This window comes from Lutjanus erythropterus, chromosome 19 (genome assembly GCF_056507025.1).
Source record: "Lutjanus erythropterus isolate fLutEry1 chromosome 19, fLutEry1.hap2, whole genome shotgun sequence".
NCBI classification, from domain to species: domain Eukaryota; kingdom Metazoa; phylum Chordata; class Actinopteri; order Lutjaniformes; family Lutjanidae; genus Lutjanus; species Lutjanus erythropterus.
Genome location: NC_139335.1, coordinates 22,391,316 through 22,412,321, shown reverse-complemented (window position 1 = coordinate 22,412,321; position 21,006 = coordinate 22,391,316). Strand labels below are relative to the sequence as shown.

At 40.2% G+C, this 21,006-nt stretch overlaps 2 protein-coding genes across 2 annotated transcripts; both read right to left on the bottom strand.

The window, feature by feature from the left end:
• Positions 1–207: 207 nt before the first annotated feature.
• Positions 208–7,411, bottom strand: chadla (chondroadherin-like a). Its single transcript, XM_084743893.1, has 11 exons — positions 7,049–7,411; positions 6,250–6,408; positions 5,773–5,967; positions 5,508–5,663; positions 5,225–5,370; positions 4,425–4,663; positions 4,050–4,315; positions 2,503–2,839; positions 2,019–2,371; positions 921–1,087; positions 208–618 (listed from the first exon to the last, which is right to left on the bottom strand). The coding sequence occupies exons 1-11, from the start codon at positions 7,052–7,054 to the stop codon at positions 312–314; spliced, it is 2,331 nt and encodes a 776-aa protein (XP_084600019.1). The 5' UTR covers positions 7,055–7,411; the 3' UTR covers positions 208–311.
• A 465-nt stretch (positions 7,412–7,876) lies between these two features.
• Positions 7,877–19,221, bottom strand: LOC146309828 (ran GTPase-activating protein 1-like). Its single transcript, XM_084743896.1, has 16 exons — positions 19,081–19,221; positions 17,740–17,859; positions 17,422–17,549; positions 16,875–16,934; positions 16,496–16,675; positions 16,054–16,188; positions 15,545–15,703; positions 14,754–14,867; positions 14,362–14,461; positions 13,974–14,058; positions 12,517–12,652; positions 11,299–11,415; positions 10,984–11,089; positions 10,560–10,648; positions 10,279–10,400; positions 7,877–8,651 (listed from the first exon to the last, which is right to left on the bottom strand). The coding sequence occupies exons 2-16, from the start codon at positions 17,849–17,851 to the stop codon at positions 8,570–8,572; spliced, it is 1,725 nt and encodes a 574-aa protein (XP_084600022.1). The 5' UTR covers positions 17,852–17,859; positions 19,081–19,221; the 3' UTR covers positions 7,877–8,569.
• Between the last annotated feature and the right edge of the window lie 1,785 nt (positions 19,222–21,006).

Here is a 21,006-nt window from a genome sequence, read left to right as displayed (position 1 = left end):
CACAACAGTGAGCAGACATCACCTTTATTATTTTGACCTCTGTAACGTTATATCAGTATTAGTAAATATGAATTTACTTATATCCTTTAATATTTGTTGTTTGTCTGAGATGATCAATGGAACGTGCCATACAGGATAGGAATGGGAATAGAAATTAGTGTTGTTTATGCTCAGACAACAAATAGTGTATGCAAATTCCACACAGAGTTGTAATCATAAGAGCTTTATTTTGACAAAAAATGAGCTTTGCTCTGTCTGAATGCATTAACAAACTTATTCATCACATGCCTGGGCTCTGTTATATTAATTTATCACAGTGTCTTCTTGTTCTTTGTCCCTTTTGGAACCACAGGCTTCTTCTGAGGCCTGTCCTTTGTTGGTTTGGGTAATTTAGGTTTGGGTTTCGCAGGCTTAGCTTTGACTCCAGGGGCCTTTGAGAGGCTGGATTGGGGTTTCTTCACTTTTGCAGGATTTGGGGCCACAGCAACCTTTTTATCTGGTGGAGGGACACTTTCTGGGCAGGATGTGAAGACATGGACATCCCTGATGTTCTGACCTCTGACCTCAGGAGGGTGACCACAGGTGGCGGTCACTTCCAAACTTACATTCTCCATCCACCTGCGAGACAGAGAGCAATTGTCAATTATGTAGCTTTTAATGGCCACTAATCTAGATTAATGACTTATTGTGCTTCCTTGATCCCAGCAACAACATTCACTTGTTTTCCTCTTTCCTCGGGCTAAGCTAAGTAGTAGCTCACCTGCAGCTTAGAGAGACTGACACTTCAGCAGCAGTCAAACAATTTCACCACCAACTGTACCACCCTGTCAACAGCTCAGGTTTTTCCTAAAAGGCTAATGTCTACCAAACTTTCTCTCCCAAATGACTTGCAATGACCTCTTGGGAAACTTTGTACTGACCTGCGAAGTGGCAGCAGAGGACAGTCACACAGCAGGGGGTTGTCCTGCAGGTCAACCACCTCTAGGCCGGTGAGTGGGCTCAGGTCAGGAAGCTCCTCCAGCTGGTTTCCTCTCACAGTCAGAGCCTTCAGCCCTGGTCCCAGCCCCACCAGAGCATCCCTGGACATCTGGACAGTGGTACAAAAGAGCCGATCAGCAACGAGTCCTGCTTTTTCAGTTATTAGCATGGATATGGCCTCACTGTAGTAAATAACATTCATCCAATACTTAATTTCTCATATAGTCACATGTAGACTACATGTTCACAGCGTGATGTGAGGGCAGGTGTTTTTCCTTTGTTAAAAAAAGCAGTAATTACAGACGTGTCTTTTCCAGCCGTCTTGCTTGCTTGCTCTCTTCATTAGAGCAACCTCTATTTTATGTTAGCTATAAACAATCTGTGTCAGCTTTATGTTGTGTATCCTAACTTCCCAAAATCTTAAATAAACTCTCCAAACTTTGGGATAACTGTTAAACTGTCCTTACTTTAACTTTTCCACTACGGCCTTGACTGTGTCTACAGGCCGACTGTCTTTTCTTTTATCTCTTAAAGCTGATTGTTGGATTGAGTATGTAGGATTTCCTAACCTGAGATAAGATAGGACGTAAAATAAGATATTCCTAAAGTTAGCTAGGATATGCCTGTATATAATACCACATAGCAAAAATTCTACCTTAGACTCATCCTATCTTAAGACTTAGGACAGGAAGTTTCTGTATTGTGGCCCAAGATTTTAATAGAGCACAGATCTATTTTAATACCAGCTGTAAATGGGGCCTTGTTGTCCCTCTTTCTTCCTGCTCTTTAACCTTAATTTGGATTTTCTGGCTCAAACAATTAACAGCATGGCAGTAAGCACAAACTTTCAGCAACCTGTTGGTGAAATCAGTCACAACCTCCGTATTTTTCTACAGGTAATAATTATAACATGATTGATTAAAAAACGGACGTGGAAGGTGGTGAGAGGAAGAATACAGGAGAGAAGATAAATATGATACACAGGACACTTTAGACAGGGAAAATGTTGTACTGTTAAGTTAATAAAAGGTCTCTCATACCTTCTCCACACCCATATGATCCATGTAGAGCCTCTTCAGACTTTGGGATATGGGCTGGAATGCGTTTGGTCCCACCCAGCGAATTGAGTTCTGTGACAGGCTGAGCTCCTCCAGGTTAGGGGCCTCGGACAGAGCGTGGGTAGGGACCTCTGTGAGCTGATTCGAATCCAGGTGAAGTGTACCAAGAAAAGCAGAGTCCAGGGCACCCTTGGAAATAGAAGTCATGGTGTTATTGGTCAAGTAAAGTTCCCTAAGTTTAGGGGTCACTGACGACAGCAAACCAGCGGGCTCTAGTTTGGAGATGGCATTTCGCTCCAGGTGCAACACAAACAGACTTGGTGAGAGTGCCAGAGCTACAGGAGAAACACAAAGAGAGAACATTTTGTTAGTGTCCTGTGTCTTTTACATACAAATGTACACTAAATTCCTGTAATTTATATATATTTATACTTAAAGGCCAGACTCAACTTGAATAAGCACTGACCTGATCCAGGGAACTGTGCCAGCCGGTTCCCTTCCAGGTGAAGGTAGGTGAGTTCGGGGGCTCCAGCAAACGCTCCGGGGTCCAAGGATGTGAGGTCGTTATCAGAAAGATACAAATACAACAGGTTTTTCATTCCTCGAAACGCACCGCCTTCGATTTCATGGATTTTGCAGAACTCCAAGTGGAGGGAAACAACTTGGCTGGTGCCTGGGAAGCTGTTGGCAGGAAGGTAGTGGAAGTGGTTGCTGCGGAGGTCAAGCAGCTGCGTCTTGGTGGGAAAGCCTCGTGGGACTTTGGTGTGACCCCGACCCTCACATGTGGCATGCTGAGCTTCAATCTGGGGAGGGTAAAATCAGAATCATACATCATATTGGGATTCGTAGACAGTGGTGGATGAAGCATTCAGATGTTTCATTCAAAATTGTTTTTGGCCACTTGGGGGCAGCAGCTGCGAACACAACTTTGACATGTCACCACTTTGTCAAGGTGCAGCAGCAATTCTGGAGAAAGATAGTGAATTCTCACTCTCAGGTCATTAAATACTGACATTTTAGGAATGAGACTCAACAATCAACTATCTTTCCAACTTGTGATTGGCCAGAGTCTCCTGTCATGGGCTAGAAGTTGAACACGCAACATCATTATTAATTTGAAGATGTTTATCTGGGTGCCGGATGAATCTAAGCATGATATCCACTCTCCTTTTAGCTTTATTTGATCAGAACTATCTCCTGAGGAAAATATCTAGCCTTTTAGCTGCAAAATATTCCACTATTTTCACCAGTTGGTTGCTGAGTTAGTCTGTCAACAGTTTGGGGCTGGGCAATGTGGTAGACAGCTAGTCTTTAGCTTTGTTTTTGCTGAAAACTGATGCCACGAGAGGTGAGAGTGAACCAAAATAGCAAAGCTGTGGGCTGGAAAACCAAAAAAATGATCTTTAAAAGAGCAAGATGTTGCAATTGGACCTCCAAAAAGTAGTAATTCAGTCCAAATAGTGAGTTGGAGCCATAGATGGTAAACACTCTGGAACAAAAGAGACTAATTTGGGAAAACATCCGGCTTTGATTTGAACCCTAATTAATGTGAAATGGGAAAATAATAACATAAGTGATGGGCCAGAATAGAAATTTCAAAAGAAGACACTGCAGCTGTAGCATTTTTGATGGAGAAGAGAATACTGTAACTTCCTTAATCTCTGATAACATATCATGGTCTTTTTATGATTTATTAGAGTAAATATATTACAGATTTCTTCTCTGAACAATTGACTAAATGCACTTAGTCTCTTTAAACCCCACTGATAAATATAGTAACTGGTCTGTATTATCAAAACACAATGTCTTTGAATGTATTTGTTTCATACTTTTGTTATCACCTAATGTTGACAGTCCAGTCATTCTAGTTAGCTAATCTAAAAATCTGACTTTGTGCACACATTATACAAAGAGAGCCAGTTAATGTCAGAATGTCACCAGGTGTACTGCAACTTAATGCTTGTGGAAATGGACAAAACCTGTCCCACATACGTGTACTGTCTCCACACTCACATCACAGTCACAATTAACCGGACACTTGACTTGCTGCTTGGGCTTGGCAGTGGGTGGGATGCTCGCTGTGATATCATCGTCCTTCTCAAACTCGTCCTTGAGTGTCTCCCCCCGGGTGCGGCAGCGCAGACTCAGAGCGGCCACGGCCTGCAGCGGCTCATCTGAGAGGTGAGGAGGTCCAGCGCAGGCTCCCAGCAGCTTCACACCACCCACACTCGCCCACTCCTTCAGGGGCCGCATGTAGCAGTTACAGTAGACTGGGTTGCCTTGAAGAAAAATGAATGATGATGAGGATACACTGAAGATGATAATATGCTCTTATCCTCCATGTGTAAATTTGTGTTAATGAAAGAATATGTCAGACCACAGATGTACCAGTCAGGTTGAGGCTGCCCAGCTGCTTGGGGCCTGAGAGGGGCTCCAGGTAACGAAGCTGATTGTGGCTGAGGTCCAAGTGGGAGAGGAAGGGGGCACCGGACAAAGCCTTCTCTGACAGGTCCTGGAGAGACATGTGGTCGAGGTAAAGGTGTGTAAGCTTTGCCATGGAGACCGATTCTTCCCCGAGGTAGATCATGGGGTTGTGGCTCATGTCCAGGCGCGTCACCTCACGCAGTCTTTACAGGAAGGAAGGAGTAAAGTAAAAAGTTAAATGACACGTAAATCCTGACAAATTTATTGTTGTTGGATACTTCAGTATTGTTTCTGCTTTCTGTTGTCTCCTACAAGAGATTTCAGGTACATGCTTACCTCTGTTACTGCAATTCTTTAAAGGTAGAATGAGTAGTATTTGTCTGAGCTGTTAATAAATGTACATTTCTATCGAGTCTTATTTCCATAATGTCAAATACCAACATTTTGGACAGGTAGAGTATCCAATGCACAGCAAAATAATGACTAAAATAAGAAATGCAGGCAGAGGGCAGGTTCTCTGCACATACAGACACCACCACACACTCCTAGAGAGTCAAAAGTGATGATTGAAAGTATTAAAATGTCCTGATTAGGAATAAAAGATGAAGATGAATCAAAGGTCCTCTGCCTATCAACTTAAAGCAAGACTGTCTACAGTCATGCCAGCAGCTCTGTAGGGCTATACTTAACGACAAAGACACTTTGAGCTAAATGCTAAGGTAACACCGTAACACCATCCATAATAAACTTTCATATTGTCCCACCTGTTCATGGTCTGAGTGGGGAAGAACTGCAGCTCATTGTGGTCCAGGCTGAGGCGGTTGAGGGTGAACAGTCCAGCGAACGCCTCAGGGGCCAAGTTGTTCAGGGAGTTATGGCTGAGACGAAGCCACTTGATGTTGTTCAGGCCCTGAAAGAGCGATCAGACGGTTGTGGGACCATATTGTCAAAAACATAATCATTAATGGTGTAGTGTGTGTATACAGTACATGTGTGCAGAAGATTCTCGCATTTGTAGCAGTTTTTGTCATCACAAAGTCTGAGTACCTGGAAGGCCATGTTGGGGATGTAAACAAGCTGGTTGTGGGTGAGGGCCAGCATGTTGAGGAAACCGAGCTGTGTGAAGGCTCCAGGCTGGATCTCCTCCACACGGTTATGGTCTAGGTACAGTTCTTTCAAGGAGGAGAGGCCATCGAATGACTCCTGCAAAGAAAATTATGTTTAAAAAGTGTCAGCTGTTAAGTTTTTTGACTGACTGTAAAAAATATAATCCCAGTATCTCCACTGTTACAGTCCTGTCCTCTCCTCTTACCTGGTAGAGGATGTCAATTTTGTTGTAGGCCAGGTTTAGGGAGACCACACGACCCAGGGTCCGGAAAGCGCCCTCCTTAACCTTGATAATGTTGCAGCGCTGCAGGTTGAGGTGGGTGAGGTAGGGCGTGAGGATGAATGCCCCCCTGGGCAACTCCTGCAAGTTGTTATTCCTCAGGTCAAGTTTCACTGTAATCTGTGAAGGCGATAGAATGGAGGATGTATCTGAATGACAGAACTCAAATCAGGAGAACGCACCGGGCTGGAACTGCGTCTCTCTGATGAATGTATGCTACAGTACATAGATGTACAGCAGTGTGACTGACATACAAGAGGTTCTAAAAAAGCATTTATTTTGGAATTTATTTGGAAGTTAAGAAACATCTGAAATGTATCAAATAGTCATTCAACATTTTTTTTCACAACCAGTTATGTGAGTTGAAAGGAGGGCACTAGACTTGACATTTGAATTCCTCACCTCATCTATAGTCGGAGGAACTTCCGTTAAGTTCTTGCCAACGCAGGCGACCGTGAGTTTGGTGCTGTCACAGCTGCAAACTCTGGGACATTTGCTTGCTTCAGCTGGTAAACTCAGTGCTAATATCAGCAAGAAGGTTGCAGCAGACAAGAAGTGCATCTGTGCCAATAAAACATGGTAGAAATGTAAACTCACCATTCAGAGAATGTGTAAGCATATAGGGTTGTTACAATACCAGAATCATAAACTTAAATACTAGTATTAAAAAAATGACACTTAATACCTCTTTCGACCCCGCAAATTGGGAATTTTTTCTTTTTTAAAATGGGCAACCTGCTCACAGTGCTGGTACAGAAAAAGTGACCGGTTTTGCTTTTCTGCATTTCAGGCAAGACAATAAATACTCAACTGAACTGTGGTCTTAAATTAGCATTTTTTTAAGCTGTACCACTTTAAACATGTGGTTTTGAAGTATCAATATTTTAACAACCTTAAAGCATATAAGCATGCAAAACTGTTAAAACTACTTGTGATTACTTACTTGCACTTAATTTCCTTTGTTTTGTTGCAACACAACGGTTATATTTGAACTTATGTGCAACTTTCTTTTTTTCTACATTATTTTGGATACATGACACATATAAACATTGTTGGTTGTTAAATACTACTTCTCAACATCTCAAATCTACACTGGAAGCACTACAAGTAGCATCTCATCAGGTAAAAAATCACTCCAAGAAAGATCCAAACATCTACCCTCAAAAACAAACTGGAGAGAGAGAAAAAAAAACTGTCTTACCTTCATGCAGAGTCTTACACTCCCACAGGTTGCTTGGTAACATGAATTAAAGACAGAATATAGGTATTTTCTCTCCCTAGAGCTTTTTTAAATTTCACTTCGAGTGCGTTCAGCTCTTACAGTCTGCAGTCAAGCTGGCTAACCAACATGGCTTTGGTAAATTCTTCTGAAATGACCCCTGATCCCTGCAGCCCCTCACTGCAAATTAACACCTTGGCTTTACATTTTCTGACCAGTTAGATGCTGAAACACAGGGAGAATGCATCTGGATTTGTAGGTCAAACTAAATGCATTTGCTGATTTATGTTCAGAGATAAACAGAATATTCTGGGTTTGTAACTTTTTGCTTCTTTGACCTCCAGTGCCACAAAGTAATTAATTAGAGTAAAAAAACAAAAACATGGAGAAAATTAAAAAGTTACTTGCATACTGTCACGGTTTATGAGTAGGAATGAAAAAGTCGGGATGAGACAGAATTTTTGTAGCCAAAGTTTTATATGTATTTGTATCCTCTTGTGACTTTACCTCTTTAAAACCTATCTTAATTCTTTACGGGTAGAATCAATAGGATTTGTCTGGGCTGTTCCTAATAGCACCAGAAATATAGTTGATTGTTGAGTCTCATTCCCAGGATGTAAAATACCAACATTTTGGGTTGGTAAAGCATCCAGAGTACAGCAAAATAATGAGAAAATAAGGACATATAGGCAGATGACAGGGTCTTTTAAGATACACACGATATTTTAAGGAAAATGTTGCATATTAATCCTTTAAATGAAAATTCTAGTTTCCAGTTAATATGCAAACACCATGAAAGCCATCCAACACTACACTCAAATCAGCTTTATTTTTGCAACACAACCCCCAAAACACTGCACCTTGTGCCTCATCAAAGGCAGGAAATACATCTAAACTCATTTCATCCCTTTTGATTGTTTCATTGTACTTTAAAGTCTTATTTTGATAATATTTATCAGTCAATACATATTTTAATAGCATTGTTTGAACATATTATCAAATTTAATAAACATTTAATAAAAAAAACAACAGAATAGTCAAGGTAGATATGAAATATAAAATATACAACAGCTGATGCTTTGAGCCCAGATTAATTCTGGTCAGAGTTTTTATAGTTCGGACTGAAGTGTAATCTGTGCACACAGATTTTCTGAGGGGAATAAGGTCTTTTCCTGTTCACCAAAACACAAAGAATGTAAAGACTAAGTTATCAGTGCTGTCCTGCGGTTATATGAGTGTACATGTAGCACTTCAGTTATTCCACACCATTAGAGCATCGTCTACTTTGAAACACAAAGCATTCAGGTCCAGTCCACAGTCCAGAGAGAGGTGTGTTGCTCAGCTTGTGAAGGACAGCGGAGTGGAGTCTCTTCATCTTCAGTGCTGCTTTTGCTTGATTTGCTTCAGATATGAGTTCCTGTGTGCTCGTTTCCCAAAGGTCCACCAGTGGTCGGTCAAAGTTCAGTCTGTGTGAATATGAGTTTATGTGTGTGTATCCAGTCCTCAGCCCTCAGACCTGACTCTCTGCAGCGTTGACTGGAGGCTGTTTCTGGCATTGCCGCATGACTCCAGGGCCTTGTTGTTTCTGTGAATGATAACACACACAGTTAGAGGGTCACACATATCTTCAAATTATTTAAATAAATTCTATTGTCTATCTTTTAAACTTCCTCTGCTCCAGCCCTTCCCACCTTTGGGGGTGGGGCAGGTCAACAATATTTGACACACAGAACCTGAAGATTTTGGGACGCAGCTTACTGTATGTCAAATTTTTCTCATCATATATCTGTAATAAACATTGTGTTTTCTTTAGGGGTCCATTCAAATTTTAAAACATTAGAGTGTATAAGGGCTTAGAACATTATGATGCATGTATATAATAGGGAGCTTTTGGGTTGATACCATTTATTACACACTTGTGGTGCAAAATTTAACATTACCGCTGGAGAATTGATTAAAAAAAGGTCAAAATCCCTCCAAAGTACCATAATAAGACACTGAGACTTTGTGGAACACTATAGAAAAATTCAAGCTGTGATTTGGTATCAAAAATCTTTGAGGTTTAGGAGAATTCTGCAAGGACTGCATTTTTCAGCGAAGGGATGGCAAGCACCTCTGTTCTGGAAATCAGAAACTCCCTTATTGTCAATACACCTAAAAAAAAAAGCCAGAAACCCTCTGAATGCCGCAGGTCTCTAGTTTGTGGTTGTGAAGTTTCATGAGGCTGTGATTATCCTAGAGGTCACAATGGGTCATTTGATACAGTATGGTCAAGTTTCGACAAATGGTCTCTCTACAATGAAATGGTTACTATGTAGGACTGACACCTTGTGGTCAGTTGGTCAATTGGTTGGTTGTTGTGCTCTGGTCTGACCAAATTCTCAATATTCGGACAGTCACTGTTGTTGCTTTAATAAGAAGAAAAGCTTCTTAGTTATTTACTGTCAGGAAGTAGGACATATGCAGATTTGATCATTTTATTTTTGAGTAACAGATCGTTTACTGGACATTAACAGGCTCCAAATTAATTAACACCATGTCAAAGAACCAGCAAAAATCTCTACATCAGAGAGCTGAGTGGGTAAAAAGTCTCTGTTTGAGGACAACATGTGTGTGGATTTTACTCTGTTGAACTGCTTTACCAATGAGGGTCGGACAGTAAGCTTCAAGGTCAATAACTGATGAATACCAGCTGTTCGTGACCCGACTTCAAACTCGAAAGCTTGAAGTTTTGTCATGTCTCATGTTGTTTCAGTGTTTACTCTGGAGGTTATCCTGCTGAATTTGGCACTAGCATGTTGCTAATGTGGCTATTTCTACCGGCTGGGACAATGTTGGGCTAATGGTGTAATATCAAACTTGAGAGCATTATTTATTCAACTTCCCAACAAGCTACCATAACAGCATAAGGCTGACTGGGAGCTGAAGAGGATAATTTATATTGTAGGGGCTTCAAGTGAAACATTTGTTTGTTTAAAGAGTTTTAAATGAGTTTTAAGAGTTGAATTATACAAGCCCTGGAATAATAAAAAAGTTCATAAATCCACTCCCAACACAAAATGAACAATCACCAGCGTGTCCACTGCTGTTATAATGTGCACCAAGTGCAAAAATACTCATGCGTGTGCTTCTTTCTTTAAGATGGGATGGTAACTGTCTTATTTTGTACCTGCAAGATGCATGCTGATTGGCTCATTCAGTCACGTCCTTACCGGGACATGAAGGCCTGCAGCACAGCCACGTTCTCTTTGGGGAAGTAGTCCTGTCGAACAACGTGCTCCAAGGTGTGTAGGTGGCCGGGAACCACAAGCACAGGCTTCACCTTGTCCTCACTCTGAGCAACCAAGAAGATGGACGGACAGTGAGGATGACAGAAGTATTAACAACAACGGAAAACAAGTGAAAAATGCAAAGCTGAGAAATATACATGCAAAACAAGAAATCACCAAGTCATTGTAGCGAACGTAGCTGAATATGTACAGATTAATCATACCTTTATAAGTCCAAGCAGCACTAACAAAGATGATACGAAATTGTAGCCTTGGAAGGAAGGAGTGGCGAAAGCTTTCCTGAGAAGGGCATCTGTGAGGAAAAAAAACAACAACAACTGAATACAAACTTATTTTCTAACACTGTTCTTAAAAAGAAGATAACACAATCTTTATGGCTAAAGTGAAGCATTAAAAAAGAGAAATCTACCCTAAACATTTTAAATCTACTGTGTCAAACAATCTAACTAGCATCTCTCAGCACACACTGGTGCAGTCATAACAGAAGTTAAGATAATAAATATAGACCCCAATTCCAAAAAAGTTGGAATGCTGTGTAAAATGTAAATAAAAACAGAATACAATGATTTGCGAAGAAAACAACTTTTTTTTTTCCTCATGAAAACAACTGCAGGAAAAATGTCTCACCAATGCTATCCAACACTGCATTCTTAACATCATTGTTCTCCTCTTTGTACACAGATGCAATCTTGAGGAAGGCTTCAGCTGTTTTTGCAGCATCTGACACATCAACCTAGACACAGACAAAGGAAGGAACTGTATTGATGGCCACGCTCCATCACGCACCTTATCAAACTGATGACATGTTTGTATGATTCAAGTAAACATGAAGGATAAACGTTAACTTCTCAACATCTCCTTTAGCTTTTACTTTCTCTCATAAACAGATTGTGAAAATTGAAGCTGTTGTGCATGGTTTTGTGGGATCTTCATTGTGTTTACCTGCTGCTCAATCAGCGACGCTCTCTTGGTCCCCAGCTTGAGAAGTTTGTCTGGGGATGGAAAGCTGAGGAAGGAGGAGACATCTGGTGGCCGGGGTGCCGATGAAGGGGTAGACAACTATGTGGGGAAGACATAACATTATTGGTGTGACGTGTGGGGTGATTTTCCAAACCCACAATTCAATATGACTCTTGATTCTAATGTCATGATTCAATTTTAGACTTAAACATTTACCTTTTTTAGCAGTCATGCCTAAACCCTTGATAAATGATCAAGTATTAATTTATAAAAATAACCGGATCATTGGTTATATGCTCTGACAGCTGTCATTTACGTTTTCAAATTTTTAGCTGCCACCAGGAGCTTCTGTAGATCACTCTGTCCATGAAATTTTCCCAACCTTTGGGGTGTGTCTATTTGTGCTAATGTCAACTGGCAAAAGGTAGGAGGCATCACACACTCAGTAGCGTTCCTTTTCATTCATGACTTATGCCCCACCCCTGACATTTTAGACATGTCCCTTCCACAACTCATGAACCAGTGTGAGAGGCATAATTGGTCTCAGCAGCGAGTTCGCTTTTCATTGGTGATGGTTAACAAATACTTTAGCCACACCCCCTTCATTGGACTTGGAAGACAGTTCCTTTTTCCACTGGTTCCCTCTCCTTATATATATTAGGAGTGTGTGTATATGAATGCATGCACATGTGGATACAAGCATGTACGTACATCCCAATAGCTGGTTGCGGCTTTTGTGCCTTTTATTCAATAGATAAATTGTGATTTTTTTTTTCCTTCGGATGACGGACACTGCAAGTAGGCAGGGCAGAGACAAAAAAAATAATGGGAGACTCACAGATGTCTTCGATTTTGATTTGATTTCACTCATTTTCATCAATTAAATATTGAAATTGTGGCACACCTACACAATGCCAAAAAAGCACATACATACAGCTGGTGTGGCCTTTAGATTAGACTTCATTTCCTCTGATCAGACTGATGCTGTTGTGCATATATATTTTTTGGACCCACAACACAATCTACACACTTGGATCTGCCTGTAAAAGATTTTTGTAATTTGTAATTACTCTTATGTTTTTTTGCAACAGCATCACATTTGTTGTGAATTAGGAGGATTTTTAAACTTAACTCTAGTCCTGTGTGTGCAGGTGATTAATGAATACTTTGCCACGCATCATCATCACACATTTCTCTGACCTTGATGCCACTGCTTTCCTCTTCCTCCTCTTCTTCCTCTTCCTCCTCTATTTCTTCCTCATCTACTTCCTCCTCATCCTCTTCCTCATCTTCATCTTCGTCCTCCTCATCATCTTCTGGCTCACCATCGTCATCACTGAGGCAAATGAAAAACACAGCTCATTAGTGAGGAGTTTGTTCTGGGGTGAGATGCATATATTTGAACCATTGTGATGCTTGATCATTGTGGAGGAAGACTGCCTCGGTTTTCCAGGTGCAAATGTGATGACATTCTTCCCAAGATACTTAAAGTGTATGACTCAAACAGCAGAGCCGGCATAACAACAGCACGCTGGGATTTACACAAGCCACAGGGAAAGTTATGGTGGGGAAAGGTGAATTCACCATTAATCTTCAGAAATCTCAACAACACAGAGAAAGTGCAAAAGATCTAGAAAGCAATTAAGTAAACTAAATATGAACAAAAAAAGAATAATATTAAATGTCCTTAATTATATCGCAAAAGTAAACAAATAGAGAACAGGAAGTTTGAATTTGAACATGACATTTAATTAACTGTAAAACAGCCTGAACTCTAGTCTCTGTTTTCTTTCTCCCCTTGTAGCTTGTGTATATTTTGCATGTCTTTGATAAGTTTTAGATGTTGTTATAAACAGAATAAATCACCAAAAACAAGCACATTCAGACCATTATGTCAGTAACATAACCAGCTGATCCCAGCGCTTTGTGGACAGAGAATTGATTTAATTAGCATCACTACGTAAACAATGGGTGTTCATCAGATTGTGTAGAATACAACTGCAGCTCTGTCAGTCGTTCACACTGTGTGTTGCATTATTAAACTGATCAGATATTTGTTAAAATGTCAATGCAAGTGGACCAGAAGCAGCAGATGTCTACCTACACAGTGCAACGTGTTCCCACCTCAGGGAACAGGAAGTTAGGAAAAACGAACAGTTTCAGCACTTCCTTACTGATGAAATGCTGAACGATCAATGGGTTCTGCATTACTCTATAATGTTAAAACATGTTTTGAAGTTGTGTATTAACTGATGACACACTAGTCTTTAGTATTGTAACTGTAAAACAGTGGATAAAAAAATAATTTCCTATAAATTCTTCACAATAAAGTCCAATTATTTTGTTGTCTAAAAGCTTTTATTATGAAGCAGCAAAATCAGAAAATGTTCATCAGCACTAATTTAAAATGAATTTAGTCGAAAGTGAACATAAACAGTAAAATAGATACCTGAACACACAAACAGTGACACAACAGAGAGCCTAATCTTCAAACCACAAAAATTCAGTTAGAAGTTGCAAAAGTACTGAGAGCTGCATGTAAAAATCTCTTTCTCTCTGCTCTCCTGCACACATGAGCAGGATAGACCAGTACAGAGAAAGGATAGATAGACTGTAATTGACACTCCACAGGAGCTAAAGGATAACTTGATGATTACCTCAGTGATCCTAGAAGGTCGCTCATGTTCATGCCCTCCATGGTGTCTTTCAGAGCTTTGCAGCCATCCTCTCCTAGACAGTTACCTGGAAACCAAAAAAAAAAACCAAAAAAAAAAACCAGTGTAATTAGAGGGAACCAAATTAAACAAAAAGAAAATCTCTAAATTAGGCCAAAATAAATAACGACACACTGGACATGAAAAGTCATCTACTCCCCTAAAAACACTGACAGAAAATTTTTAAAGCACATTTTTGTACTTGGGAAAACCATATAGGCAATTTGCACCTCGGCTGAAATAGGAATCATCTTTTTTTTTTTTACAATACTGAAAAATAAATTAAATCTTGATGTGTGAAGAGCAGAGTCAGCACTTTGCTGTTATATACCATTTAGGTCCAGTTTCTCCAGCTGGTCCTTGTCCTTCACCGCATGTGCCACAGCCAAAGCAGCTTCCTCTGTGATCTCGCCAAATGACAAATTGAGTTCCTTTTAAACATAACAGAATATTTACTCATAAGGGAAGGAAATATCAAGCAAAAGCAAAGAACAAGACAGGGAAATTAAATTTACAACAGAAATTATTGAAGTCCATATGTGTTTGTGCCCATGTTTAGTCTGGCTACTTACAGCCATTTACATCCAGATTGTGGAAACACAAAAACAGGCAGGCCTATGACATTCAAGGTGACTCTGACTCTTTTTTAACAACATGTCAGTCCAACAAATTATGATTCAGATCTCTGGTCTGATAAGGTAGCTAAGTGTAGTCCTTACTTACCTTGAGGATTGGTAGTCCCTCTGCTACACTCTCTGCAATAGCTGTGGCTCCTGCTGGCCGCACCAGACAGTCTCCAAAGTTGATCACCTGGATGTTGCGTAGGTGTTTCAGGGCCTGTGAAGGACACAGATATCATGTGTTACAGCTCCTCCAAGTTCAAAGCCTGAAAAAATAATTATTAGTAGAGGTATAACTGATGGTGACAGACTAATTCACACAAGCACAGCAAAGCAGATAAGAAAAAAAAATCTGGTGAGCCATTGTTGTTGTAATACTCATTTTTGCCACAGGAGGCTCAAGTGCACAATTACCTCCTGTTCTAAACAGGACTTAAAGCATTCATGCTTTCTTCTTTCTTCAAGGTACATATATCATGTGTTAGTGCAGTGGTGAATTCTACACGTTGATCTTGTGCCATTAACATGAAAATTTTTAATTCCTTATGCATCACTCTTAAAGGAGAAATATGCAAGCCCCGGCATTCAAAAATGAGTACTGCAGTCCAAATACTGAACCGGAGCCATAAAGGGAATATTAAATAGTTTGAAGTGAGATGTCTCCCACCCCCTCTTGCCCAGACTTGTGGCTCAGACAGGTTGTCTGCAGTCTGCAGATACTGGAGTGCAGGACGAGCATAAGTGATGACAAATCCAACACTGTCAGTTGATCAGCTATTTATAACTGTCATTTATCTGTCAACGTAAAGTTAATCCTGTTATCCAGAAAACAAAAGCCCACTGGTCTGAAAATACACACTCTGTATGTGATACTAATGTCTGACGTCTCTGTACCTGAGCCATGGCGATAGCCCCCTTCTCAGTGAACGTGTTGTCATTGAGGTTGAGGATGCGGAGGCCTGAGTTGTGCTGCATGGCTGTGGCCAGGGCTGTCACACCCGGGTGATTGATGCCGTTCTGGGGCATGTGAACCTCCTCCAGGCTGCCCATCAACTGTGAAAACACATCATTATCTTATGATTATTCTGCCACACAGTATTTTTACACAGAAAGCTGCAAAAGTGTGTCTATAACAACAGACTTTTACAGCTTTGAAAAACTATGGTGAATTTGTCAAATTACTGACAATACAAGCTGCAAAGATATAAAGTGGTCAGTACTTGAAGTTAATTCTGCAAAGTGCTCCAGGAAGACAAGCTGTAGAAGAATCTCTCACATGATTGTAACATGATGTAGCGTGATACTGCCAACATGGCATTTTCATTGGAAAAGACTTTGCTGTGTTTTCTCAGAACATTCTGTCAGTAAAGTCTTCAGAGCTCACAGAGTAGTCAGTCCTGTACCTGGAAGGCTTGAGCGAGGGCGGTGGCTCCATCGTTCTCCAGTCGGTTCCTCCCTGCAACAAACACCTTCAGGCTGAGGGGGGCGTCCTCTGCACTAGAGCTTTTATGGCACTGGATCAACGAAGCAGCCAAGATCTGATGAGTCCACAAACAGAAACGTGTTCAACTCTGAAGACATTAATATAAGCATCAATGATATCACTGTGATATTCACACAAAGTATTTACGCCCTTATCAATTTTGTTTCTTTGTCTCTTTACTCCTGTGGGTCATTTTTAGACCAGTTTTTGACGTTATGACAGAACAGTTGTGTTGGATTGCAGTAGATTGTACAGGTGTAGCTAATAACATGACCGCTCAGTGTATATTACCTAACAGTGATATTACAAAAAAAACGAGATGTAAACATACCTCATCTTAACACAACATTCTTGTGACTCACCTTTCCTCCTCCAATGCCCATGCCACAGTTGTTGAGCCGTAGCTCCTGCAATGTGTAGCAGGCAGTGCTTTTGAGCAAAGTCTCGATGCCCTTCACACCATCTGGTCCAAAGGCATTGTCACTGAGGTCCAAAACAGTCAGCCTGGCACCCGCTAGCAGCACAGCATCACCCAGTGAATTCTACAACACGAGGACAGAAAGAGATTAAATAAATATCAGGATAAAAGGTGCATTGAACCAAAAGAAACAGACATAGTCACTATGATATGTAATAATTCAAGAACCAGACATGGAAAGTGTGCAATATTTCAACCAGGTCAGGCTGTAAGCATAAACTTGATTTTATTTGGACAATAATGTTAGGGAAGAAGTGCCTCACCAGGGCAGGTGGGATCTCAGAGCGCAGACGACCTGTGAACATGTCACTCCAATAACAGCACTGAAAGAAAGAGAATAAAAATACAATGTCAGCAAAGAGACAATCCTGAATATATTCTGTTAATAAGAAAGCTAAAGGGCAAATAGGATTAATCACTGTACAATATGTTAGAGCTGAACCAAAAAAAATGTAGCAGTTAAAAGAAAAATAATCTTCTGATACTTTAATATACATACACTAACTCATTCTGTGAACATTCAGCATAAATTTGAACTCAAATTAATGTGAAAAAACAAACAAACAAACACAAGTTACAGGCCAGAATAGAAATTTCACAGCAACTGTAATCTTGTTGTCACAGAAACAATTATTTCAACTTGGCATGTTTCCTGAATTTCTGAAGATATGTCATGATTGTCTATGACTTACTATAGTAAATACAGTTATTATTGAATTACAGTTTTTTTTCCTTTCATTACTAGACAATATTTTATAGAGCAGCCAATCTTTATTATTAAAAAAAAGGTCAACAGTAAACACTCCAAACCTTGAACTCGCTCTTCGTCTCTAGGGCCTTGGCGATGGCCTGAGCTGCCTCCACACCTATAGTGTTTCCCTCCAACCTCAGAGCCTGCAGACCCTTGAAGTCTTGGATCTCCTTCACTATCTCCTCCACTGGAGAGAGGAACAGGGTACAGGGTTACAGACTGAAAATGATTGATTGGAGAGTAACTTAAAGAAACAGTTGGTGCATAAGAATGAAAACTGTAGCATGCTTTAGCAATCATTAGCTGTAACTAAGCCTCCCTGGTTTATGGACAGGGTTTCTGGGACACAAACTTGCTCAGTGACAGCTGACATTCACCTGATTTGGCATCATCCAGCTTTCTTCCCTGGCCTTTGTAACTCAGCTCTCCTTCCTCCACTCCAGTCTTGGCCAAAGACTCGGCCAGCTGCCCAACAAGGTCTGTCGCCATCAGGACACCTGAGAGACAAACACTTGATTTACTTTTTTTTATTCTGTATCATGATAATCCCCAGCATCTGCAACCAGTTTCCTCTGACCTACAGGTAACAATTAGTCAGACTGATATATCAATTGGCTGATGTTTGACCTGTGAGTTATATCTGTATTTTCATATATGTTGTCTGATATGCATGGATATGAAAACTTTATTTTTACAGAACATAATGCAGATCATATTTCACTTTTAGTTTCATAGGCACCATGATATATATATATATATATATATGTGTGTGTGTGTGTGTGTGTATCTGCATCTTCCCAAAAATCCAGTATTAGTCAGGCTCTAGTAGCAATTATTATCAGTATATTGTCAAAACTGTAACCACCTCATAGAAGTAATTTAAATTCAAAAACATACAGTTATGCATGATCAATCTGGCTTTAGCTACCACGTTTTTTCCGGAAAGCTCAGTCCACCTTTCTACTACACAGAAACTGCTGAAAGTGCTGTTTCCACTGTGGGACAATCCACCCTAAAACAGTATTGACATCTGCTGTATGATATTGCTGTGCAGCTCAGATTTAATCTGTGGATTTGAATGTCTCCTTTTAAAATTCGACAGTATAGAGACGGAAAAGCTCTCATCCAACCTAACGTTGGGTTTTTAATGAAGTCCTCTGACAGTGTTTAACTTTAGCAAACTAAGTAGAGATCAGGTTAAAGTTAGGCACGAATTCAGTGTAAAACTCGACTTTAAATCACGTGTTTAAATTCCCATGTTCCTTCATCGCAAAAAAAATCCAGCCGTCAAATTTCACACACACTCACGTTATCATTAAAGTTGTTTTGGGGTAGATTTTCTGCTGTAAGCGAACAGCCGGCTAGCTTTAGCCAACTGCTGCTAACGTTGTGTTAACACACCTACAAACACCTTCACTGTTTGGTGCCTTTGTTGACAACTGTCGGTTCAGTAACATATAACCTGCTTGTTGGACACTTACCAACGTTACCCCGGCGGTTTTAGGATTATAAAACAGAGAATATAATAAGCTAGCTAGCACGGGTATGTGTGACAGAGCGTGGTTTCACTCGGCCTCTCCGGGTCGGTCATCTGAAAACCGCCGACAACGTACGCGTCCGTTAGTCTGAGCTCTCCGGTCCTCGGTTAAACTTCATTATAACAGAAACTCTAACCCGTTACTCACTCCACACTCCAAAGAAATGAATATAACCATTACCACAACACCGCTGTGTCGATTGAACCCAATCCAGTGACACACTCCCGCTCGCTCCTGACGTTCAAAACCAAATCCAGCACACTACCAGACCTGACGACCAGAGATGGGAGACAAGGGACTTGTAGTTCAATAAAACTACAACGGTGCGTTCATGTGGTTCTCCGACGAATTTCGGCTCCCAAACGCTTCTAGTCTGTCGGATATATTTAAGTATGTAAAATTGTCACGTCGTAAGAAAATAATTTCTTTGCAAGTCACGCTTAAATTGACAGTTTGTCCCAAAATTCCTCTGGTTTGTAGAGCTATTTATCAATCTAATCTGTTTTGTTGTGAGTTGCAGAGTGTTGGACACATAGCCGTCTCCCTTCTCTAAAACATAATGAGACTAAATGGCGCTGGGTTTGTGGTGCTGTAAAGCAGAAAGCAACAACAACAAAAACAACAACAACAACAACAACAAGAACAAGAAAAACAAACAAAGAAAAAAAAACAGCACTGTCTTTTTCCAGAAATCCTGTCCTGGTTACTCAACATTATCCACAGACCTCCACAGAGCAGTTTCATGTACGACTATAGAAAGTCCATGATTTCTGAAAACATCTCACAGAAGAGTTAGAGAAGTCTTCAGCATTTCTGGATGCTATGGGTTTTGCTTGGCATGGTAGAGTCTTAAAGACCTCCTCTGATGAAAATCATGTTTTTAACCTTGTTAACATCTCCATGTGGCGTTTTTCATGTGTTACATGGCATATCAGGAGTGAAATAAGCTGTCTGAGCATTTCTTGCTTTGAAACTGCTGTAAGGAAGGGCAGTCTCAAAACAACAGATTCAGTCAAGCTGAGTGTATGATGTCATAAACCTAAGGAACCAATCCTGTTAATCGAGGGTGTGGTGCTTTACATATCATTAACAGTGATGCCCAGTCCACAGGAAAAGCCAGATGTAGCTACTGTGATTAGTTAGCAAAACAGAGAAGAAGCCAATTTGCATATTCATGAATTCTTGAATATTAAACGAGGGCAAGGTCTTTATTTATTACTTCTTTCAGAGCATTTTATATTGTCTAAAATATGACTGGAGGTGGACCCTACCCTGCATTTGTAGAAACTGTGTTTGCATTCAGAGCATCAATGATTTGATATTCCAAAGCTCTGACCAAACCAAATCAATCTGACATCACCATATGAAAACAAAAACAAACAACAGCTCTGACTCTTCAGATGTTGCCTGTCCTCCTGCTCATATCCAGAGCAGAACCCTTGATTTCCTGAACTCTTAATAGATGATTATTAAAGGCATAGTACTAAAAAAAAATGAAAATTCTGTCAGTATCTACTCATCTTCATGCCGACTGAGAGTCGGGTTTATTTTGGTAGCCCACAAAGCACTTGTTACTTCCATTGTTTGGGAGATTCTGAAGTGCTGTTTTCCTATTAACTTTTGTGGACAAAAAAAAAAAAAAAAACCCTCAACCTTCAATTGGCATGGCGACGACGGTAATAATTATTGACAAATTACCCTATTTTAATGCTGTTATACTTGGGTTTATAAGGAAATGAGACACATAAGGAACGTTTATTGTTATTCTGAGCTTTGTGCTTGAAACTGTTTTCTGTTTGTCTTCTAGTTTTCACGGTGTTCCATGATACTGCTACGAGAATAAATGTGCTTATGGACATCAGTATGAAGCGTGGACTCTTTCTTGACCAAATACTGGCCATATCAATAATAACTGAATGGTCAGAAGTGTTCTTTACAGGGCACTTTTACTGTTGGTCACCCTTTCTGAATTGGCATGTGATGAACTGTTGCCTAATAATAATAATATAATAAATAATAAGCTTGATGTTTTACAGCGTTAGGGCATTTAGGCTATCATTTATAACACAAACAACACACATTAAGTGTATCATGTTTTTTGTTGAT

Excerpts from the sequence above, each read along its gene's own strand:
- chadla (XM_084743893.1), bottom strand. Across the intron at positions 1,088-2,018 it reads ATCATATGGGTGTGGAGAAG|ATGTCCAGGGATGCTCTGGT; the intron begins GTATGAGAGACC and ends ACCACTGTCCAG. Across the intron at positions 619-920 it reads CCTCTGCTGCCACTTCGCAG|GTGGATGGAGAATGTAAGTT; the intron begins GTCAGTACAAAG and ends TCTGTCTCGCAG.
- LOC146309828 (XM_084743896.1), bottom strand. The coding sequence starts at position 17,851 with ATGGCGACAGACCTTGTTGGGCAGCTGGCCGAGTCTTTGGCCAAGACT. Across the intron at positions 16,189-16,495 it reads TGGGCATTGGAGGAGGAAAG|ATCTTGGCTGCTTCGTTGAT; the intron begins GTGAGTCACAAG and ends TGGACTCATCAG. Across the intron at positions 14,462-14,753 it reads AGGGACTACCAATCCTCAAG|GAACTCAATTTGTCATTTGG; the intron begins GTAAGTAAGGAC and ends TATGTTTAAAAG.